Genomic DNA, 24,411 nt, shown 5'->3' with positions numbered 1-24,411 from the left:
GGTGACCAGGTTTGAGGAAGAAGTGATGGCAGTAAGAGTGATCCATCTGTGACTTGGCTTTATCAGGAAGTTTCCAGCTAACGCTTTTGATGCGGCATTGTTTCAGGAGTGGATTAAGAGTTGCTGTGATGAAAACTCTGCCTGGCTCCACTTAACTATAGCACAAGTTCAGCTTTTCGGTAACTGACAATGATCTTAGTGTGGCGTTTTTTCCCCCGTCTGACCTGCAGGAGGAAGTGATGTGTTTAGTTCCACCGTAGTTGTGGAAAAAGACAAGAAACCTGCAGCACAGAGCACAGAGAAAACTCCTAAACAGCCTGGGAAAGTTGTTCTGTTTGACGATGATGACGACTTTTTTGTGGGAGCAACTAAAAAGCCTCCAGATTCAGGTACCTCTATACATGTGCAGTGGAAGGTTAAACGTTAAAGGTCATCAGAATTAAAACTGATAGGAATCAATGAGTTACAAAATTCAGACCTGCATCACTGCTGCTTCTGCTTGGGTTCTTGGGGTTTGGTTGGTTGGGGTTTTTTTTCTTTTTGGTTATTGGCATTTTTTTTCCTCAGAGTGGTGTGGGACTGGTTTATTTGTATGTGCTCTCTCTTAGGATGCTTCTTCTACTGATAGGGCAGTATCTAGTCTTGAATCAGGGAAAAGGTATAGACCTTGTTCACACAGCCTTGAATCCTTCTGCCCAGCACTGCCTTTTGGTAAGCTCTAGGCCTTTAGAGATGCTAAACCAATATGAAACACTGTGTTCAAGCATTTAGAGGTAACGGTTGACTCTAGCACAATGCTTGAGTGCATTGTCCATTACCAGTGCTCTCAGGTAAGTGGTGTTTTACTTTGAGAGCTTGTCTAACTTTTTCTCTTAAAGACTTCTGGTGTTGGTCAGCTTTAAAAGAGGGAGCATTGTATCTTTCGTGACTCTGGTACCTTCTCTTCTTCGGTAGCAGCTGTTCTGTTCTGGTAATTCCCTGTTTGCTTTGTCTCTTGATGCAGTCAAGTCCGCAGCTGACTTATTTGATGATGATGATGATGAAGGTGACTTATTCAAGGAAAAACCTGCCATTCCTCCTGTGGTTGCTGGCACAACTAAAGAAATGGAAAGCCGTAAGGAGAAAGTCATGGAAAAGAAGGTAATGGCATATAAATAGATCTTGTGGTTAAGGTTTTAGGAAAAAGTTGAAGCTGAAGTAGTCTTTCCATGTACAACACTATGGAAGTGCCATATTTGTGAGGCAGAACTAGGTTCATAGGGTCTTCCATGACCAGACTGCTTCAGGGACCCTTAAATGTTGTTTGCCTCTCAAAATTTGGGTATATTCCCATATATATATGGGTTTTAGGGGGGGGCCAGATTGGAGGAATGTTATTAAGGCATGATTGAAATAAGAGCAAAATGAGAAGTCTCTGATTGTAAAAAATGTTTTATGAAATTAATGGCTGAAGTGAAGCCAGTCTGACTTAAGAACCTTTGGTTCTGTGCTGCGAAGACTGTGTTTGCAGTTATACCAACCACTGATAGCAGCTTAACTGGTAACCCATTGCTTGTATATATTGTGGGAGAGGAGGGTGGGTATCACGGTTCTACCTAAGTATATACAATACTTGGAGTGTTCAAAAAGCTGTTTTTCAGCTGAAAACTCTTCATGTTGTAGAAAGCTCTACGTGCTGTCCTGAGGACACAAGTGCAGAGAGTTATAAGAGCCTCCTAGTTCTCACTCTGCTTTCATTTTCAGAGCAATATCTTCAGGAAAGTGGTAGTGCTCTTTGTTTCTCTCTGAGCAGCATACAGTGCTGGGGAAGTCTAATGCAAATTGCTGCAGAACTTTCTCCATATTACACCTGAGCACAAGGGCCAAAGTCAGCTTCTATTTCTGATGCAGTGCAAGAGTATCCATGGTCAATGGAGCTGGAGCAGTGGTGGGAGGTCATCCAATGCCATTGTTCTGATCTCATAGCACTTGGCCTTCCTGGAGAAGAGGATGGGAACTGATTCAGCAGTACCACTCCTGCTCTGTCAGGAAGCGAGGGCTGTTTTATACTCCACGCTTGCTGACAGTAGTGCTTGGGTCTGGAATCATTCTGAGTTTAATGGCAATATAGCTGGTGGCAGGCTGGGGCTGTGCTGTGCTAATGCAGGAAATGATGGCTGGCACAAACTGCCCTCTTCCTTTACGAAATACAGCTTGTTAAAATAATCATTTTCCGTTAACTTATGAGGCAGCCTGGTATAAATCTCTGCATGTATTTTCTGCCGAGAAGGATGGAGGTGGGAGGGGAGATCTATGGCAAGACCTGCAAGTCACTCCTGCATAGCTCTGGCTGCACGAGAAGACCTCACTCAGCACGTGACTTTTGGACTTCAGCCCATGGGTGACAAGCTTGTGTTCTGTCCCTTCAACTGCTGGGACGCTGCCTCTTAGAAAGGGTCATATGATATATCTGCCCTTACTGAACGTAAATAGGTGCTGATGAAGTGTCTTTATTTGTCCTAGAGTCAGACATCTTCAGGTGATGACTTCAAGCCTTTATCTGAAACATCTCCAATAAAACAGAGGGGCCTCTTCTCTGATGAGGAGGATTCTGAAGTGAGTATCTCTTTGATAAATCTGTACAGAAATTCTTGGGATCTGAGTCACCCTGACTTCAGTCCACTTGTATCTGAGGACTCCTTGTTCATCTATAGGATTAGGAATTCTGACATCCATGCATCTGGTCCCAGCCATCCTGAAAGTTCCTTCTTGCTCCAGGACTGAAATCTCTTGGAATGTTTTCCCCAACTTTAGGAAACTAAAATAGTTTGGTATACACAGGCATAAATTGAAAGCCTGAAGAGGGGAGGGATCAGCAAATCAAGAACAAGAATCATGAAAGACTGCACATATTTAATATTGTATCCTTGGCTTACAGTTAGTAATTAATCTGCAAAGCTGAGGGGAAGTCCATGTGGAGTTGCAGGTGTTGGTACATCTGAGTAAGACAATCTTTCCCTACTTCACAGACACACTAAACACCCTTTAAAAGGAAAAATGTGAATGTCATAGAGTCATAGAATTGTCTAGGTTGGAAGGGGCCTTTCAGATAGAGTCCAACCATCAGCCTAACACTGACAAAACCAGACTAAACCATGTCCCTCAGCACCATGTCTACCCATCTTTTAAATACCTCCAGGGATGGCAATTCCTGGACAGCCTATTCCAATGCTTGATAACCCTTCTGGTGAAGAAATTTTTCCTAATATCCAATCTAAACCTCCCCTGGTGCAACTTGAGGCCGTTTCCTCTTGTCCTATCGCCTGTTACTTGTGAGAAGAGACTGACCCCCACTTCTCTACACCCTCCTTTCAGGTAGTTGTAGAGAGCAATAAGGTCTCCGCCCAGCCATCTTTTCTCCAGGCTGAACAACTCCAGCTCCCTCAGCCACTCCTTACAAGACTTGTACTCAGACCCCTCAACAGCTTCGTTGCCCTTCTCTGGACCCATTTAGAGTTCTTAAATGTATACCATTGCTTTGCAAAGTGACATTTCTTTGATTTGCACAGGACTTGTTTTCATCAAGTAAAACTGTGAAGTCCAAAGCTACATCTCTCCCCACCAGCAAGTCCATGACAAAAGCTCCGCTCTCCTTGTTTGATGATGATGAAGAGGTGAGTACCACTTCCTGATACTGCCTGTGTATGGGAACCCTCATGCACAGTCTGTTGCAAATGCAGGAGAAAATATTCAGAAGTTTACAACACAAAGCTTGTAAATGGAGCACTAAGTTAGAGCATTACATTGATCTTGCATTGTGTAGCAGTTCTGACCATGTGGATGGCATTATGGAGGAGAATGGTAGCAGGGACTCTTGTGGGTTCTTGGTGTCTTTTTAGTATTTTGCAGTCAGTGCATATCATTTCTGGACCTAAACGTGAAGAATGTTATCCCTCTGATAGGACTAGGGAACACTGAGCAATAGAACTGATGTGAGCTTCAAGAAGCTCTTTTATTCTGGCCCGTGGTACCTACCCACATGGATGACTTCTTGCTTCCTTTATTTCACAGATGGTCAATTTCTTTTTCTCTCACTTTTCAGAGTGTAAGAATTGTGGCTGCTAGTGTAGAAACTGAGATCAGAGCCCAGTTTGTGCAAGAAACTTAACAAATTTGAATTAGTGTGTGCTTTTCTTATCTATCTTACCCTCTTCTCCCTCCCACATCCTCCAGAGGGCTTTCAACTCTGGGCCTGCAGCCTTCATGGTGAGCTAAATTAACCTGAGACAAATGGGGGGCCTGCTAGAGCCATAAGATAGGGGACTTCTGCAAACTCAAGATAGAGGTTTCCTGTTCGAGACGGGGCTGCTTCCAGCTCACTTTTCTGAACAGGGCCTGTTCAGAAACAACTGTCAAGATAGTGGAACATTTTATGATGTGGTGATGTCTCTGGTATCTGCCATGAAGTTTGTGTTATGGAACTGAAGTTCAAGTTGAGTGGAGAAAAGCATAAATAAACATCAGGTAGTGAAGTCAACGTATGTTTTTGTATATTCTGATGCCTATATAATAATCTGCATGAGTATCTTCAGGTGAAAAGTCTTGGTTCTTGCCCAGTGGTAGTGGTTCAGCTTGCCTGTTGCCTGTCCTCTCACAATAGGATTCATTCTCTATTTCATTATGTAGATGTAGAAACAGTGCCCCATTGTGTTAGGTGCTGTGCAACTGAATTGCTGTGTGGTGGTTTTGGCTCGTGGTCCAGCCTTATGGTGGAGAATCTGTGTGCCAAAACCAGGCTGTGTGCCTACAAGCTTCTGGTCTATCAAATGCTGTGTGCATAGAATTCCCTGTACCAGAATACTGTAACACACTTGAAATTGTCTTCAAAAGGGTTCACAAAATACCATTTCTCTATCCTACTCATCTGAGAAGTAAGTGGCAACAGTGTCTCACATGCTGATGACTTCTCAGTGAGCTTTTCATTGTGGCTTTCTCTTTTGATTTATTATATATATTTTTATTTATTTATTTATTTATTATTTTATTTTAAGGATCTCTTTGGTGGGGTACCTGCCAAGAAGCAACAGGAAAAAACCCCAGAAGAGAAAGCAAAACAGTCAGAGCCACTCAAGAAAGCCTCCAGCTTATTGTTCAGCAGTGATGAGGAGGTACTGAGGAGTAAGATTTAATTGAAAGGGTTTACTGGGGTTTATGCTGGGCAAAGCATAAAACTGTGGAGACGGGAACTACAACCAAACTCTGCTGTGTACATGTGCCCCGTCTGCCCCAATCCTGTAACTTGTTTACCGCTGAGGAAGCTGTCTGATTCTTGGCTCAAATTATCTCAGGATCTATGTAACAGAAGTCATGTGGAAGATAAAATTAATATTTTCAATGTAATTTATAGAAAGATCGATAGCAAATGGAGGCTGCTGCCAACAAATCTGATTTAAAAATGCTAAAAGGGTAAAACAAGTTTGCTCTTACTGCTTTAATTTCTGTAAGGGAAATTTGGCAGTTTTGGGTAGATACGTGGTGAGTTTTTCTTTGTTTTGGGTTTTTGGGGTGGGTTTTTTTTATGTGTGGTGGTGTTTGGTGGGGTTTTTTGTTTGTTTGGGTTTTGAGGTGGTTTTGTTTTGTTTTTTTTACATCTAGGGATGGGGAAAAACGAAACACAAATGATTAGGCTTCCCAGAGAGCAGCCCTCTTCTAGGGATGGATTAGGTGTTGTGTTGCATCTTAAATGAAAGCCAGAGACACTAAGTAAATTAAAAACTTGTCTGGAAAGTCTCTGAATTAACTCACATGAATAGGATCCAGACTCTTCTTAGCCCTCTTACCCCCAAAATTACTCTTTTGTGTAGACTTGATTTTTATTACCTGTCCTCTAATTACTTGTTTAGTGGATACTAGTAATATCTTTAGATGCATTTTTATCTTAATGTAGAATAAACCAAGGTCATACTTCAACATGCCTGTAGTCCCTTTCAGAAAGGGGAGGAACAGAGGTGAGGAATGGGGCAAACAACTTGAAATGCTGGGAATAAGAAAACACACAAGCCAGGAAACCCTCTCAGCCCTGGAAATGTTTCCTTCTAATGTACATTTTTGACTTGTTCAGTGGGTAGACTTGATTAAATGCGCTGGGGTTGAAAGGGGAAGTACTGTGATTGAAAGTTGTGGAAATAAGAAATGCAGCATCATGCACTCTAGTAATGAGGGGTCTTGGGTGTGGGTGTTGTGTTTTTTCTTGTTGCTTGGCATTGTTTTTTGGTTTTTTTTTCCCCCTATACATCAAACGTGCTAATTATTTAAGTGTCACAAATCAGATTCTACTGGGTGACCTTACTCCTGTGACTGCAGTTGACACTGACCTCAGTTGTCAAGAGCAACTATAGTAGTAAAGTGTGTGTACTCTGTTTTGCTGGGCAAATAACGTGCCAAAAGGTGGCCAGGCCCTCTGCAAAGCCTGAGCAATGTCTGGCTAACACAAAGGTAGGAAAATAAAGTAGTAGAGAGATGCAAGAACCACCAAGATGCTGAAATGTTTCTGCTTATAGGGAAGATGGGAAAGTGGCTTTAACCAAGACAAAAGAAAACTTAAGGGCTCCTTATTTTTAAGGAACATTGGAATGTCTCCAAGCCAGCTAAACTTCCTTCTGAAGATGACCGGAAAGAGGACCCTGCGAAACCAGCTAGCACTGTCAGTCAGGCTAAAGCTGTGAAGAAGACGAGCCTCTTTGAGGAAGAGGATGAGGAGGATTTATTTGCAATCACTAAAGAGAGGTGACAGTCCTGGGAGGGGAGGGGCATTTTTTTCAGAACAGCCCAGCAGTGCCCTCAAAACTGGACAGACCCAGGCACATTGCAAGTGTTCTTCCTTGCTATTGTTGCTGCAGAGGAAGTAGAGGTGTGTGAGTGGGAATGGGCAGGGCTGGGCTCTTTTACCTCTTTTGTATCTGTGGTGGGTCATTCTCCTCGACACCACTGACTGCACTGGGCTCCATTTCCGTACTTGCAAGATAAAATCCTCTTGACCTCTTTTTATCTTTGCTCCTGCAGAAAGCTGTACAGACAAGGAGGGAGGGTGGTAGAATTGTTGAGACAGTGAGGAAGCTGGACACTGTAGCAGGGACCACTTATTGCAAATGGTGGCCCTCAGTTATACTTTTAAACAGATGCAGTGCATGGCCTCTGAAACTTTTGCACCGAATATTCCACTTTCTCCTCTCTTTCATCGCAGCCAAAGAAAGCCACAGAAGGTGTCATTGTTGTTTGAAGATGATGCTATTAATGGAGAATCACTCTTCAGCTCCCCATCAACGCTACTTCCTTCAGCTGCTAAGGCTGCAGTGGTACCTCCCTTTCTTTTAAAACTAACGTGGAACACTTGGTCTTTTTATAGTCTGTTGTCCTTGTTAACTACTGAATGTAAGACTCACTCGTTTTAGACAATGGTAGTTCTAGCAAATTGGGAATGGGAACAGGGCAGACTGAACTCTTACATGTAAAGCTTCTTAATGCCATCAGCCTAATAGAGATTTCAAAATTTTCCAGACCATTAACCCTAAACTTCTTTGGTTTATGCTAAAAGCCCATCCTGAGAGTATTTTGAGAGTTCTCAACCATAAAATACTGTTAAAAGGAACAGACTAGAGCTTTACCCTTTGTGTCACCTCAGTCCAAACTGATTCGGTTGTGTCTTCTTCAGATGTGTCTACAGGCACCCTGTGTTGAGGGTGCCTATGCTATCTGCAGTCTTACAAGCTTAGCCCATAGTGTATTGCCTGTCTGGCTGTGCTTTGAAATTGAGAGTAGGAGTTGCAAAAGCTTAACACAGCTGTACCTGTAGTGGGAATTTCTATACGTGTGTGTGCTGCCCCCCCTCCTTTGCCTTTCTGCTTACAAGGAAAATAGTTGTCATGGCCCATAAAGATAATAGGCTTGGGAATAGAAGAAGAAACAGGCAAGCCATGGTCTAGCTGCTGGCAGTCACGGGAAACAGTGCACCAAACAGACAAGATTCTCAGGGCATCTGCTCTAAGCTTGCAGCTGCTTCCTGGCACTCTCAATTGGACTCAAGAGCCTATAATACTAGAAATCAAAAGCCACGAACCAGAATGTCCCATGGGAGGAAAGTAGAAGTCAAGCATGTTGACAGTTTCCTAGATCCCTGCAGAAGGCAAACTGAGACTCTGCTGTCCCACAGCAGTGTATGCTTCTTATACCCACCAATTTTGTGTCAACAACATCATCTTAATTTTGCAGGAGAAAGTAAAACCAGCACAAGCATCACCTTTCTTTAATGAAGAAGAGAAGGAGGAAAAGGAAGATCTGCCAGATACAGCAGCAGAGTCTAACCAGGTAGAAGATACATTGTGGTCTTCAGAAAAGCCTGGAGCAGTTCCTGTGCCTAGAGGAACAAACGTTGCAGGGCAGCAAACAAAGGAAAAAGTGAGGGATTTTCTTACATTGATCTGAAGTTTGGTAAAAGTTCATTTTTTTTTTTTTTTTTAAAAAAAAAGATAATTTAACAGCGTGGCTCTGGGACAGAATTCTTTTTCTAGATTGCCTCTTCTATTGCCAGGGAGAGAGTAACTCTGTCTCCGTTTAGCAAAATCACTTGTCAGTCAACCAGCAAATTGATTAAATGGCATTTAAAAGCTGTTTCCCAACTGACATACATGAGAGAATTGCTTGGGGGTTATTTTGGGGCAGGGGGAGGAATCTGTTTCATTTTTCCTCCAGAGTTAGGTAACCTTTATTCACATGAACAGAGATTTCTTTTAAAAGATAGCCTATACTGATGTGTAGGCTTTGCTTCAAGCTCAGTAACTTTGTTTCAACGTAGTCTGATGAATTATAAATGGTGTTGGAAGCAGTGGCTTTCAGGATTGTGAAGTTCTGGGCAGCAGTGTTACAGAACAGCATTGATGTGTATTATTGAAGAAGCTTCATCAGAACTTGGACATGGTCTGAGTGAGTGATTGTTGGGGATTACCAGGTGATGAATTTCCAGAGTAGTTATCATGCATTGCACTTTCCTGAATGTGTTCAAGGTTCAGGTAGTGCTGCCCACTCCAAAGAATCCCAAGTTGCATGAGCTAGGTCCTTCAGAGATAATGGCAAAGCTGCTTAGTGCAGCCTTGTGTGCACGTGCAACCTGACATACGGATGAGGAAGAAACCTTATGCAGGATGCTCTTTATCAGCAGCGCTACAGTGTAGGGTACAGGGGGAAACTTGTGTTCCCTTCAGAGCCATAAAGTACGTTCTCTTTTTTTATCTACTGTCTCTTGCTAATCTCCATGTTGCTATTCTGTCTACCTAGGAAAAATGAGTTGGGTATAGTTGTCTGCTTGGTAATGGATTGCAGAACTCTGACCAATGACGGCATTTAAGCCGGAAAGTTGGTGGTTTTTTGAACAAACCTGAACTAAATAACAGGCTGATGTGTTAAATTTTTTATTTTTTTATTTTTTTTCTTCTGTGGAGCCTTTTGCAGCAACATCCATGGAGCCAGCTAGCAGTTCAGATCTGTTTGCAACATCACCACCAGCTCTGGAGAAAGATATCAAGACCCAAGCTAAGAAAGTGTTAAGCTTGTTTGAGGAAGAGGAAGAAGAGAGACTGGAAGATGATGATGGCTTGAAAAATGCACAGAAAGAAATTGGTGTGGTGAGTCTAGGGAAGTTCTTGAACACTAGGAAGTAATATTTTTACCTCTACTATTCTAGGCGAGGTTTTGTTTTTATCCTTCCCTCTCTTCATGTCATGGAAGCTGATCTTTTTCTATTTCGAAACTTCTAGATTCTTGGGTGAGAAATTATTCCTGCTCTTCCCCATGATCCTTGAATCCCTTTGTAAATTTTTCCATCCCACTAACTCAAAAGCATTTTGCTGCATGCTAGTGTGAAAATAAATTCTGTACAGATGTTTTGGTGCAGCTAGTTGATGTCTGCTGTACAGAACTGATTCCCCAGTTGCCACTCAAGGTCAGAGTTACTAGGAAGTAGAAGGATGTGGAACTTGAAGCCTTGTCGTTTATCTTTTTATTTTCTTTATATTGTTGTAGTTTGCTTGGTGGATATATACCTGCAGGCTTATCTTTGGCAAAAATAACTTTAATTCTATGTTTACTTCTGTTTTTCAAGTATGTGTGTTCACTTTTTTTAAAAAAGCATCCACTTGCCATATTCTTGCTGTATGGATTTCCTGATATATCATATACCATCAAGAAGTAGACTTTGAATCTTCGGCAGCAATATCCTTGAATTCATGGTGATGTTATTGTGTCTAGTTGATGCAGATGTACCAAATTTTTTTCTGTAAACTTGAAGTCATGTCAAAAAGTACGTACGGTGTATCACAAGGTTTCGTCATCTTAGTGTGACCATGTAAAGTAGGTTGTCAACTCTAAAGGCTGTACACACTTTACTCAGAAGTCCCTGGAGCTGAATGAAATAGATGACTCTTGGAGAAAAACCCCTGTTTATAGCTGCTTCTGAGTTAAAATGGATTGTTACCTTAAGCGCTTAATTACCTGTTGTGAATGCATCCTGTGTTTGTTTTTTCGGGGGGGGGGCATGTTGTGAGATGGTTGCAAGAAGCCACATCTGTCCTATGAATTTGAGAAGATACAAATCCTTTCAAATCTTTCCTTCAAAGCACTCATCTGTCAGCATATAACAATCACAAAGTGATTAAGGTGCTGAAATGCATATCCATGCAAAAATCAGAATTTAGGAACTTGATCTTTTTGATAGGCAAATCTGAAAGGTGCTACTATTTTTCTTGCTTATCTCAGCTTAACATGCATTTCATGTGTGAATACTGCTAGATGTGCATTAGGTTTTCATGTATCTGGGCATAAACAGCAGTTCCAGTGCTCTGAAAATGTGACCCGGCTTTTGATATAAAATTAAAGCTGGTGCACAGAGAGACTGAGAATGGAGCAGTAATAAAAATCATAGGACAGGGTGTATGAACCGAAAATAGGGTACTAGAAACTAGCTTTAGTAGGCAGCCCTTTGGGCTTTTGGAGACTTGAACTGGGAAGGAGAGAATCAGGCTTTATTCTTATGATTTCTGCTCCTGCTGCTTGGATTTTGAGTGTGATGTTATGCTACTGGACACTGTCATGCTCTTAAGAGGCATCCTTTTTTTTGCGTGGGTCCAGATTTGCAGCTGATATTGGTTGGTTTGTCAGATAGTGGAGGGGCGATATGTTTGACTCTCATCCTTCCCTCCCGCCCCCCGCCACCACCAGCAAATTTGAAAGTACAAGTTCTTGCCAAAGGCAGACAGTATGTTCCGTTCTGCATTGTGGGGGTGTGTTTGCTTTAACAGGAGAACAGGGAATCTAGAAACAATAATAGCTTTACAGGCATTCAACTTGGGGCAGGAGGGATGTTTTTATTTTATTCTTCTTTAAAAAGGTAGCTTAGGAAGATAATTAACCAGATTCTCTTCCTCTCACTTCTCTGTCCTGCACCCTCAGCTGAAAAATTGAAGGTGTAAAAGTCCTACTAAAATACATCCTTACTGTACAGTCATGACAACATACTTAAAACCTTTTTTTTTCTTTTTTTTTTTTTTTTTTTTCCTTCCTTCTAAGGAAGCTTTACAGGTAAATAGTAGCAGCTGGATCTCAGGTCCGCAGACACAGATACATTTTGGTTAATGTCATCTCATCAAATTGACATGTGAATACAAATAATTACATTGTAAGTTTTGCAAATTTGGTCAAAGTAAAATATATAAATGGCAGTTAAAGTTGTATTTTTGTTAGCAGGGTCATAGTGTAGCCTCAGGTGAATTGTAACATGCCTTATCACTAGGCAAAGAACCTCCTTAAGGAGGGAGTTTCTCACTGTGTGGTCTCTCTCCTTCCAGGCTTCTGAGAAGACTACTCGGCCCAAAAGCACCGGAGTCTTTCAAGATGAAGATTTCCTCTTCAGTCACAAACTTCAGAAGGACAATGATCCAGACGTCGACCTCTTTGCTAGCCCCAAAAAGTCGATGGTGAGTTCAAAGTCCTTCTCTGAACCGGCTATTTAAAAACAGTCTTTGAAGCACGTGGCCTACTGGTGTTCCTTGTTTGAACACACTTAGAAGTCCCTGATTTCCAGGGAGGGCCAAATGCTAATATCACTTCAGGCATCACAGGCTGAAGGAGATCTGTTTTTGACCTGTGACACATCTTTTATTTATCCTTTGTCTCTTTAGTCTGCAAACCGTATCCTGAAGCCATCATCTGGAGGAGGGCTTTTTGGGGATGACGATGAGGATGATCTCTTCAGTACTGCTAAAATAAACCCTCCGGTACCTGTTCCTCTACTGTAAATTGCTTATATAAAAGACAGTAGAAAGAAGTGTATGGAACGGATTTTTTTTCCATATATGTTTCAACAAGAAATTAAATGACTTCTCACATCTTTTTGAGAGAATAGAAATGGCCATTGTGACCCTGAAGACACAGGGAACAAACAGGTGCATTATGTCTCCCAGAGCTGGGATGAGAGGATTGGATTCTTTTTGTATACCACTGGGCTGGCTTAGGTGTAAGAGAACACAACTTTAGTCTATTTTCATGTCTATAGCTGAAAGTTAGGCTAGAAAACTGGCAATAGTTCCTGGAAACAGTTTCTTTGAGGACTGTGGAAGGGGGGGTCTTAAGTAATTAGTGCTTGACAGCTATATATGGAGCCTGTTTGCTTGAAAACATAAAAATAGCAGTGTTCCTTAGCTAGCTTTATGCTTTTATTTTCCCTGCTGTCCTGTGCATGAGGAAATATGTATGCATTTGGAAGTTTTTTGAAACTCTCATTATTTATTGTTAGCACAGACAGCAAAGGCTGAGATAGGCTAAAGGAATGGAGGACTGGAAGGCCTTTGTCATTGCAAAGCCAAAAGGCAATGCCTATTATGCATTGCGAAGTCAAAAGATGTGGCTAGTTTACTTTTCAAATAGAAGCCAGATTTTAAAAGCTTGGCTCTTTGCTTTCCTTTTTTTTTTTCTTTTTTGATCTGCAGACCATGCCTTTTACCCAATTCATGTTGACTTGCGCTCTTAATGCTTTCAGAAAATAGCTGAGAAGAAAACATTTCAGGCCAGTACTGGTCCTTCCTTGGAGAGTGGTAACCTTCTAGAAAATGCTTTAAGTGCCAAACAAGATGAAGCTCTGAAGGCAGTAACTACGGAGGCAAGTACTTAAATATTGTGCCTTGAACAGCATGCAAAGAAAAAGGAGATGTATCATTTTGTTTTAAATAAGTCTCTTGAAAAGATGAAAACTTATGCCTGGATTCACTGGCCAATGCATGGCCAAACTTGTCTCTGCTTATCAGCAGAAGCACTGTTAATAGCGAGAAGTTCAAATGCTATTGATAGTGTTTTATTCATTGCCCACACGCTTATAAGGGCAAAGTACAAGGCAGTGAAGAACTACACATCAAGTCCAGTTTGACTGAAAAATGTTGTTCATTCTTCTTTGAAGTGCCAGTGTCTGTTGGAGTGAATGGGATCTTAAAAGTATAGGTAGGCTTTCTCAGAAAGGAGATCAGGACATGCAGCACAAATCCATGGCTCCTGAGAATCTTATTTTGGAGACTTTATGGTGAGCAAACAAGACTCCTACTATTGTCCTTAATCTTGCAGAACGAAGGGGAGGGGGGGCAGTCTAGATCTGAATTCTGGTTTGTGCCTCACCAGAGTTGCTTGGTAGATTTCCATCTGTAGGAGATTAGATTTTCACTGTGGGGGGTGAGTGGTGTTTTTTCTCTCCTGGGCTGAGAAACACAGAGTAAGTCTGTAGGGCTAGTAATTAGCCTGTCTTCCCTTATGGTGAAGTATTCCTTGAAGTGTAAAACCACACTCATCTTCTGGTTTTTGTAGCTACTAACAGCCTGCTATAGAAATGATCTCAGCCTGTCTGAGGTTCAGCTGAACACCATATGCATTTAAGTGGAGAACGACCTCCTCAGATGCTGGGATTCCTCTGTCATGCTATCAAACCAGTGTCCTAACCCTTGCAAACCCTCAGTTACTTCAGCCTGGCTGAAGGAGCTCTGACTGCTCAGTCACACCAACAGTAGTACAGCCTAGCTTACAGAACCATGGTAGACTACAAACCTGCGGAGAGCCAAACCTGGGAAGAGCAGCTTAGCTGATTTGGTTCATCCCTGAGTCCTAGAATTGACCCAAGTCTTCAGACCAAACAGCTACTCTTGCTCTTTTAATCTAGTCTTATTTCTGGCACCAATGGCCTGCTTTCTGTAGGGGAGCACTCACTTCTCTGAAGCTATTTTCCTTGCAGGCTGAGAGGTACAATTTTGTAGCCCACTTGGCTTCTGTGTGGACTTCATTGAAGTCTGTGGCCCTATTATAGCCAGTCTCAGAAAGTTAATTATATCACGATCCATCAACATGACTTCAGAGGGTTTTAGGGGAGGGAATAAGCAAGGAGGGAGGGTAGCTGTGATGGTTTAATTTGGCTAGTGTTACGTGTGATGTGGAGAAGATGGAAGTTGCTGGGTTACTATGGCGAAGTATAATATTGGGTAGAAGGAAGGTGGAATGAAATGTGCTAATGAAGATGGGGCTATGGCATGTGGGGAACTGAAGTTGAAAATTGAGAGACTGTAGCTCTGGTGGTAGAATATGTTGTTAACAAGGTATCTTCAGAAGAAATTGGTAAGCAGTGAGTTGCTTTCTGTAGATGTATTAAAATGCAAACTATGGTCTGGTTGAAAACAACTTGTCCACTTGTTTAATCCAGTGTAATTTCGTGCAGAAATCTACAGGTCCTGTTCCCATTAAAACCAAAGAGCCCTCATCTCGGATTGGAAAGCTACAAGTAATTAACTTTACTGGCATTTTGACTTTAAAAAAGAAAATAATAATCTTCCTTGCCTCACTGATGGCTCTCCCTGAAATAAAATCTTTTTACTTCCTTACCTTACTCTTGCAGATTTATTTTTTCAGATGGTGTATTTTCTATTACTTTTCCTGTTTTGCATGTTTAATATTATTCCCCCCTCACATTTCAAACCTGACTCTGAGCAACACTATTTACTCCCTTTGGGGGCAGAGGGTGGGCTCCGCTTTGAACTGCTATTCTTCTCAGCACTCTTTTAAGCTTGTTCAGAGACACTTAGGGGTTTGGGGTTTTGGTTCTGTCCCTCTTCTGACATGTAATGACTAATAACTGTCTATATCACAGTATCACTCCTAACATCAGAACCATTGTTGTTCTCAGAGAGGATACTGAGCTACATAGGTGCTTGGTCCGACATAACGTGGCCATGCTGTTCCTGAAGCTCTTATACAGAATAATAGTGTTGAGCACTCCACAGACTTAGTGAGACAGGGGACGTGGGAGGCACAGAAGCACGTAGGTGTGAGAAAGGCCAGGGACTTGTAGGAGTAGAACTTGAATGCCTACATGCACTAGTTCTTGCTGCTTCTCTGGAGACGTGCTTGCTCTTGAGCAGTATTAACGTGAGCTCTTTGTGTGTATGTTTTTGTTTGCTCTGTTTTCTAGGCTAACTTAGCTATTAACCCTGCAGCCTTACTACCTGGTGCAGTGCCTAAGGTCTCCAATGTAAAGTCGCCCTTACCGGTTCTTGACACTCCATTGCATGAGCCCAAGGATGTACAGAACAGCGAAGTCTTCTCTGCTGCAGGAAACAATGAAGAAATAGGTGTAAGCTTTGATCAGCCTATGCAAGCGGATACCTTGCACAGCGCCAATAAGGTAACTTTGGTATTTAGGAGGACAGAAAGGGGGATTAAAAACACAGTCTGTCCTTTTGCAGGAATTTCTGTTTTAGTATTCAAGTTCTGCTACCAGTGTGGTCTACCTGAATCTAAATGGAGATGTGGAAACCTAATCTCCTCTCACTTCCGTGGACCACTGAAGAGAAAGTGAAGCCTACAACATTCTTAGCTCTGTAAGGGACTTATGTATATGCCTAATTCTGTGCCTTTTTAAGGTATATGTGTACATTCCCCAAATACAGTGGTTTTCCCTGTAGTTTAAATGTTTTTTAGCATAACATCTTGTTCTATCCCAGGAGACGCCAACCTGAAAACCATCAAAAAGGCATCTCTCTAGGCTAACTATAAGATACTTTATGGACAGCTGCTGTGGCAAGATATCAAGAACACATCACTGCTGTAGGCTGACCTTTACCTCTTCTGTGGATGAAAATGTCATGTTTTCCTGAACTGTCACTCCCAATTCTTATTCAGACAAAAACTTCATTTTTAAAGAAAAAAAACCCACACAAAACTAAACCAAAAAGTGTTACAGCTTTTGACATGGCAGATCTCTGCCTCCTGACTCACTTGGTTTTTTTTTATTCATACCTGTTACTTTATGGCCTGCAAAAGGCGTATTCTAACTAAAGATTTAGTGGTTCTTTAAAAAAAACCAAAAAAAAACAAAAAAAAAACCCACAACAAACAAACAAACCAAAAGCCAACAAAAAAAACCCAGCTTGAACCATGTAGTTAAGATTTTGTCTAAGTGCTTATGATTTCATAAATCTCTTGGGTTTTCTGAGAGCAGCAATTTGAATAAGATAACTTAGGATCTAAACTTTGGTTCGTTCTTTCTTTAATGCTGTTGAAGCTGTTCATTACTAGATGAGCAGCAGAGGTGACTTGGGAAGATGCAGCAGCTGTGACTGCAGTGGCTGACATGACCCCTTTGTGTCAAATGGTCTTGAAGCTTGTACATCAGACTTATGCATTAGCATCTAGGCATAGTTGTTCCGAACAGCAGTATGTCCTGCACAACAGACAACATCCTTTATCATGGTACTTCTAAGTAGATAGGCTTGCAAAAGAATAGAGCTCCTGTAGCTACATATGGTCAAATTTGAATGTTCATTTTAGCACAGTGATGATGCATGTTAGTTTACAGAAGTAATCCGAGAAGCATCTCAGTAACTACACAGTGAATGTTTTTTGTGGCTCAGGTTACGGGTTTTAATTTTGGCTTTTCATTGCTGTTTGAACCTTTCAAGTTTGAGTTAAAGATGTAGATATATGCAGCCAAATGAACTTTTTTCCAAAGGCTGGAACAAAGCAACCTACCCAGCATTCTGGGTTTTTTTCAAGTGCATCTCCCTTCCATCATAATTTTCCCCTTTTTCATCCATGCTCTGATCAATAAAGCCCCACACTCTGGAGGCTGATGTGCCTCTACAATGATTCCTGTGATTCTACAATGAAAGCACATGGCTCCTTTAAGCTGCGTTACAGCATACCCATCCACATTGTCCTTCTACTTGAACACAGCAATTTACAAAAAAAAAAAAAAGGGAAAAGGCAGTTGTAATGATCTGTTTCCTACCTCTGTGAATACTCCTGTCCATGTAGGGTATGGTAAAGGCTATAATGGAAACTTGCAGGGGGGCTTCTTTAAAAGCAAGCAGAGGAATGAACTGCAGCAGCCTATGCATAAAACGAAATTAAATGGAAAACATAATTAGTCATGACTTGGACAGAATAACTGCACTGCAGAAGCCCCTGGATTAGCAAACTGTCAGGCTGACTAAGGTATTACCTAAAGCCCAGGGGCTAGAGTGCCTGGCTGACCTGTGTTGTGACTCTATACTTGTGAGTGCTGTTGCTTTTGTGCCCCAATTCCACCTGCTGGGGAATGACCAGACGGCAGCAAATTAAAAGTCCTGGGTTATTTTTCTGAACCTTGCTGCAAACTACACCAAGCTTGAATGTCCCACTTGTCCATCTTTCCCCTTTCTGAAAAATGGGGAGAATGGATGATGCTGAGCTGAATGAATAGTTCCTGCTGCTTCCCCCTGTAACTTAAATCAGTGTCGACTCAGCATTCCTTGTTCAAGATTCCCAACAAAGCATTTGTTTAAATGTACATGTAGCTGTTTAAGTTACATAAATCAGAGCTGGGAGAAGAACTTGTAGTTAATTCAGTTTCAGGGTGCTAGTATGAAATGGGTAATGCATGTTAATTGTAGTGTTGTGAAGGCAGACAAAGTGCTACAGGGAAACATAACAGGAATCCTAACCTGTTCTCTGTGAAACATGGGTTGTTTTCTTCCTTCTATGTAACCCTGCTCTGCTTTTACTCCTTTCTTGCAGACCAGGATCAAGGTTACAGGAAAACGAAGACCTCCTAGCAGAATGGCCCGCCGTCTAGCTGCCCAAGAGTCTGAAGAGAGTGAGGAGGTGGACAGTGCTAAAGAATCACAATTCTCTCTACCAAAACCGACGCCAGCAATAGTGAACATAAAGGAGCCTCTTGCTACTGAAGCAGAGTCCAAGGAAAATGGCTTTCTCTCTGGCTTGTCGCTACCAGCTCATGGCAGTGTTTTGTCTGCTGGGACAAACAAACTCCTTCCTCCAGAATCCACAGACCAAGGGGATGATCTCTTTGAATCGGAAGACCTTTTTGCAAGTAGCTCAACGTCCAGACCAGCTGTACAATCAAAGTTAAAGGAGGGAATGCCAGACAGCGTGGCTAACAAACCCATCAAGGGCAGGGAGAAAAAGACTGATCTGTCTGTTCTGGGTGATCAGGACAGCAATGATCTCTTCCAGCCTGCACAGCAAAAATCTTCAACAAAAAGCAGCCCTATACCTTTTTTGGAGGAAGAGGAAGACTCTCTCTTCACCTGTCACAAAACTGGAAAAAAGGAGTTGAAATCTGCTATTGGTCAAACTGTTGACCCTACTGCCCAAGATATCTTTGAGGTAATGGTTGAGCCTGCCACCTTGGCTTTTTGTATCCCCTGGGCTTTATGCAGACCCCTGTACCTAGACACGGGCTTGATGGAGGCTGCTGGGTAGGATGGGGTGTGCAGGACAGGTAGTGAAGTAAGCTGTCAATCATGCTCTGCTGCTGGGCAGTAGAAACACTTTCTTTGGATGTTCACTCCCGTAGTAGCAAGAGTGGATTAAAAGGTGGAGCCTTAACACAGAGCAGGCATGTTACTGAATGGGCTGTGACAACATACCTGTGATTATGACCTTTTTTAGAGTAATAAAGTATTTGGTTCTTACCTATTAGCTTTCTGTTCAATGCACAACAGCTCAAATAACTCTTGTAAAAAAGAAAAAAAAGTTGGCAGGTTGGGCAGCTGATACAAGCCTCTGTGTGCTGTACTTGACCTGTGTACAATCCCACACTAAGGCACTTCTGCCAAGTCCTCCATGGGGAGAAGGGACTCAAACTTCTTGGCTTTGAGAAGGCCAAGGCTGTCAGTCTTCTAAACATCTCAGCTGCTGTGTACGGATAATTTAACTGTTCTCTTGAAGTGTGCTGCGTATTGATGATCTCTCTATGCTTTGCTCCAAGGATGATATATTCGCTACCGAGGCAATTAAACCAATGAACAAAGGAAAAGAGAAAATGCCAGAGACTAACCTGTTTGACGATAACATTGATATTTTTGCGGATCTCACCGTAAAACCAAAAGAAAAGAAGACCAAGAAAAAGGTGGAACAAAAATCCATATTTGATGATGATATGGGTAAGTGTCTAATGTCTTGCTGCTAATCTCATAATGTTGTCCTGAGTTGCGCTCATCGGAGATGTTTTAGAACCCTTTGCTTTCTTTTAAATTTTCAACTGCTCTGAAATCTCTGTTCGTCTTTGGATTTTAATGTTGGATGAGAACTTCCTAGATTTGTAGGATTAGCACAGCGTTTAAATGGTATGGAAGAGCGCATAAAATTCTTCTGAGAGGGGATTTTCTCACCTGTGGGAATTTGAAAATTTCTCTTGTCTGGAGTAAGAGACTAATCTCATGTTGTTTTGGCTCTAAGAGATACATTCTCTGTTTCAATTTGCACAGCTTTTTTTTTATCACACTTTCAGGTGAATCACTGATATGAAGAAGTTAGCATCTCTTCCCACCCCACCTTCACTGTTGTGTTGACTACCTTGGAGCCCATAAGATTTTGTTTACAGCCATGTATACCCAGAACAATTTACAAATACTACATCTGAGAGCAAAAGTTTGCCCTGTATCATTATTGAAAAAGCAGCATATAGTAATTTGAAATGATGCAAAGCATGCTCCCTTTTTGTTCTCCATCAGTGGAGGTATTGAAAGTCATTTAATCTTCGACTGTGTCGATTTGTTCTCAGACTCTTCATATTTATAGCTCCTCTTTAGGTTTGCTTGTATTTCTTTTCTTCTAAGACAAAAAAATTTCCCTTCTCTAGCTTTGATTCTTGTCAGTCTAACATTCTTCTAACATATTCAAATTGAATCTGACTTACCACTTGGTTTTGCTTGGAGTGCTGTTAAGCATTCCAGCCTCATGGAATGACCTGGCTGAAGTCTGTAAATATGTTGGAAAACTTGCCAGAGAATGAACGTCTTGAGATTTCAAAACCTTCTCAATTGATATAAAAAAAGACGACTTCAATGTTTGCAGGCAAGGTATTTGAAATATGTATTGGATGATTAAAATATCTTATTTTAATCACTTACATTTTTTCAGGTAGCCTATAGGAAATGAAAGAATTTCCCTTCTAAATACTTCGGCATGAAAATCCAGACCTCATGTTGAAAAAAACAGTCATAGAGTCCCACTTGAAAGTACCTTGGAAAATTAGCCACAACAGAACCTGTTGTTTGCACTTCCACTTTTGATATCTACTGTGCTGCTACAGTTTGTTGTTTGATATCACATCTGATCTTATATCTTATGCTATACCTATAGCATCTGCAGCACCCTGTATCTGATAGACTTCATCTTCCTCTAGTGTTGACTGTTTTGTGGTGCAGCCATAGGTATGCAGCTACTTCGTGCCCAAAGCCATGGAGCTACAGAGCACTAACAGGAGCATAGGGAAGATGCCTGAAGGCGAGGATGCCCTGCTGGCAGCAGAGTGGTGGAACTGGCACTTGCCTATGCCTCAGGTTAAGGGGTGGCTTAAGTCATCATGGTAGCATTTTATCAGGGCTGTATATTGTTGCCTTAGGGAATCCTTTCTGCCACAAATAAAACAGTAAGTGGGTACTGTTTTGGGGGGGGTGGAGGCGGCAAGCTGCTTTCCTTCTTTGTCCTACCACAGCTTCTAGTCACTATTTACTACATTTGTGTTAGGCCTGTGGTGGCAGTATTAGAAAAAACTCTTTCTCAGGTCTTTATCCTCCTAGCCTCCTCAGTCACCGTATGGCTGGTGACGCAAACACCTTGATTATCACCTCTACCTGTCTGGGAGAGCCTGCAAAATGGTGACTGACCTTTCTTGTGCATTGACAAATATTGTTTTCCGCAGCCAAAACTTTCTTATTCCTTAAGCCTTGTCATAAAATGGGAGTGATACCTCTACTCCTGATGGCACTCACTGTACTTACCCTCTGCCGTGAACCTAATCCATGTGATAGCTTCTTGCTTTGGAGTGATGCCAGTAGGGGATTACTCTGTTTTACTGCCTTTCTAAACTGCTCTTGTGCTGAAATGCTGTCCTGGATTATTCCCGTGTAATCCCTGTGATCAGCACAGTAGCAGACACATGTAGCAAGAAGAGAAAGGCAAGCACATTGTGACAGGCTACTCCATGCTTGGCCTGTGCCCAAGGTCAGGATACAGGCTGCAGGCTGAGATACTAGTTTTTATACTCTGGACCAGTAAATGGGTTTGTATAAGACCTGTGTTTTCTTAATAGGGATTGAAAACCAGTTATGTGCCACTTACACTGGTGTTGTGAATCACTAGTGATCCCTCAGTCTTGAAATTTATTTTTTTTATCCCCTCATAGTCCAACTGCATAATCTGAGTATCCTAAATTTAAAACCTTAGTGTATAAGGAGAGATCTCTGTTGTATGTGCCCAGAAAACCTCAGGGCATCACTTCAGCATGTGTATGGTAGCAGCTCCATCTCTTTCCACGAGCACAGTCCTAAACACGAACAGCACTAGCCACAGCACGAACTGCAGGTCTGTGAGCTCTGCTGCTGGCACAGGGTATCCGGTTGTGTTTCTACATGTTGTTACCCTTCAGGAAAGAACTCTGTCTTAATAGCAACATGGTATTTTTCCACTTTGTGGGTCCTAGTTATTCATAACAGAAATGGTTGTATTGAGGAAGGTGGTAGGAGATCTTGATTCAGAACTGTAGATGGACATTTTCAATATTGATCAGGATGGCAGTTGTGGCTGTCTGCCTCCTTGCATTTTAGCTGTGCTCTGTTCTCAAGTGATTTATGCCATGTTCTTATTGTGCTGTAGATTAAAGACTCTCGTATGGCTAGTGGATGTCACAACAGTAGTTGCTAGCAAGTACCATCTTTTCCTCTTCTGATTTTCATTGGCAATGATCTCTCAGGTTCCTCAGATGCTAATGTTCTAGATAAGAGGGATGTTATCTGGCACTTGCATGATGGAATTTATTGTGGAGGCGTAATTTATTAGTACTTCTCAATTACTTATGAGAGCTTGAACATGTTATAAAATACAAGTATTATACTGCTCTACGGAGAAGAAAAAATACTCTTAATTTGACTTACAGTGAACAGCTCCCACGTATGTCCTTAAAAATGCATCTAGAATCGCAAGCAGCAGGAAAGCATTTGTTTATCACAGAATGTCCTTGGCAGTCACTGCTGTGTGCTGGAGACTTATGTACAATGTTATTCTGTTTGGCAGGCACTTCACATTAAAATCTTTTCTCTTTCTTTTTTCTTTTTTTTTTCTTTTAGATGATATCTTCTCTAGCAGCCAAGTCAAGATACCCACTCCCAAAAGCAGATCTTCCCAAGCAACCTCAGAAGCAAAATCTGAAAGCAAGACACTGAGCACATTTGATGACCCGCTGAATGCCTTTGGAGGCCAGTAGCCAAGGCGAGCGTGTTGCAGAGATGAAGCCTTCCTTATGCCCTGTCCAGTACTAATACTCTGGATTCTCTAATCCAGTAAAGCTGAAATGAGATGGCTGTGGATATTTAAATGAGATTACTCATTTTAAATGGTTAGTATTCTCTTGCTGGGTCTAATTGTGCTAAATGATATATTTTTACAAAAAGACAGTAACCTCCTGCTATATTGTTTCCATGGTGCCCAAATGAATATAGCCTGTGCAATACCTGCAATGAAGTAATCTCTTATACGAAGTATAGTTTGTTTTATTGAACAGATCTATAGAGAAAATAATTGATAACTAGTAAATGGAGTCTGTTAAACCAGATCTGTTTGTATGTCTTTCTTTGCTCTTTATCACTTGCTAAGGACATCTGCATCATGACTTGAAAAAAACCAAAACCACTACCATGCCTTGTCTGGGTCAGCTGCCAATCTACTGAGCTTATGTTAGGGTAAGGCTGGGTTCTGTTGTCAGGTACAGCTTCTCCTTTTATGTAAAGCAGTTAACAAATCTAAGTGCAGGACTTGACACCAGATAGAGTTAAGGTATTTTGTATTGGCAGCTAATGTGGTCTATAAAAATACAATGGTTAAAAGCTCTCTGACAGAAAGTGTGTTACAGATGAGCACCTAGTGCCCCATGAAAACAACAGAAACATAACTTTGTCTTCTGTTCAAGTTGTAAGACGCTAAATGAGATTCTTCACCTGCCTGGATTTGCCAAAGTTTTGCAAATAACGCTTTCCAAAAAGTCCATCAGTACTGAACATGGTTGGTCACTTCCAGGTTAACAAGACAATGCGCACACCTTAGTGCAGAGACTCTGTTATGCACAAACGCTTTCTATCTCCTTTCCTCTCTCATCCGTAACACATCGTAGGCTGTTTATAGGAGGCTGCTATTTTGTGGAATCTCTTTTAACTGTCTGATGCATTTGGCTTAACCTTCTTGCTTCCTGTATTTTCTAGATTGCTCTGCTGAAACTGATGCCATTAACCATGCCTCCTGCCCATTGTTAGACACCTGCTCTCCTGCATGCATACAAGCACAACAAATGTATAAATGCAGAAGGATCAAATGTTTCTCTTATTTTACCAGTGACTGCTGCAATTCTGACTTTAAAACTAGATGTGCTGGGTTTTTTTTATGATAGTGATGTACTTTATCTTCAGATCTTAAGACTGTTGTGATCTCTGTGAATTTAAAGCATGCGCTGAGAGGACTTCTTTGAGAGCAATTCCCATGTTCACTGAAGCGCTTGTTCTGAGACATCTGCTTCAGCCTCTTGTTTCTCAAGTTGGATTTACTTTATCAGGCACAGTAAATACTATAGCCAAAGCATCTAGCACTAATGAGTCTAAAGCAGAAGGAAAGGTTGGAAGGGATAAAGGAGAAACATTGCCTATTGATTTGCGCCATAGGTGGGCCTGGCAATGATTCATTTTAAGTTGGGGGGTAAGTTATGAGTAGCAGCTTGGAGAAGAGTGTGGGAGCTATTTGCAAATGGGTGTCTACAGCGAGAGTGCTTGCACTTTATTTATAGGCATTGCATCTGCTGCATATGCC

General features: G+C 41.6%; 1 protein-coding gene across 6 annotated transcripts in view; it reads left to right on the top strand.

Moving 5' to 3' along the window:
- The window catches only part of LOC128911875 (WASH complex subunit 2A-like), a 36,987-nt gene extending 13,817 nt beyond the window's left edge, over nt 1–23,170 (top strand). For 3 of the 6 annotated variants that reach the window (XM_054207402.1, XM_054207404.1, XM_054207401.1), the window contains 17 exons: nt 231–389; nt 1,004–1,140; nt 2,503–2,595; nt 3,549–3,653; nt 5,031–5,147; nt 6,602–6,765; nt 7,223–7,334; nt 8,248–8,433; nt 9,474–9,656; nt 11,874–12,002; nt 12,207–12,302; nt 13,064–13,183; nt 14,759–14,836; nt 15,524–15,736; nt 18,109–18,720; nt 19,325–19,499; nt 22,686–23,170. In XM_054207402.1, the coding sequence (XP_054063377.1) occupies nt 231–389; nt 1,004–1,140; nt 2,503–2,595; nt 3,549–3,653; nt 5,031–5,147; nt 6,602–6,765; nt 7,223–7,334; nt 8,248–8,433; nt 9,474–9,656; nt 11,874–12,002; nt 12,207–12,302; nt 13,064–13,183; nt 14,759–14,836; nt 15,524–15,736; nt 18,109–18,720; nt 19,325–19,499; nt 22,686–22,822 (2,816 nt within the window). In that variant the 3' untranslated portion in view covers nt 22,823–23,170. The remainder of the gene's footprint in view (nt 1–230; nt 390–1,003; nt 1,141–2,502; nt 2,596–3,548; nt 3,654–5,030; nt 5,148–6,601; nt 6,766–7,222; nt 7,335–8,247; nt 8,434–9,473; nt 9,657–11,873; nt 12,003–12,206; nt 12,303–13,063; nt 13,184–14,758; nt 14,837–15,523; nt 15,737–18,108; nt 18,721–19,324; nt 19,500–22,685) is intronic. The other 3 variants (XM_054207406.1, XM_054207403.1, XM_054207405.1) reach the window with 3 other exon arrangements.
- The last annotated feature ends 1,241 nt before the right edge of the window (nt 23,171–24,411 follow it).

Source organism: Rissa tridactyla, chromosome 6 (genome assembly GCF_028500815.1).
Source record: "Rissa tridactyla isolate bRisTri1 chromosome 6, bRisTri1.patW.cur.20221130, whole genome shotgun sequence".
NCBI classification, from domain to species: Eukaryota; Metazoa; Chordata; class Aves; order Charadriiformes; family Laridae; genus Rissa; species Rissa tridactyla.
This window is presented reverse-complemented; position numbering and strand designations above follow the sequence as displayed.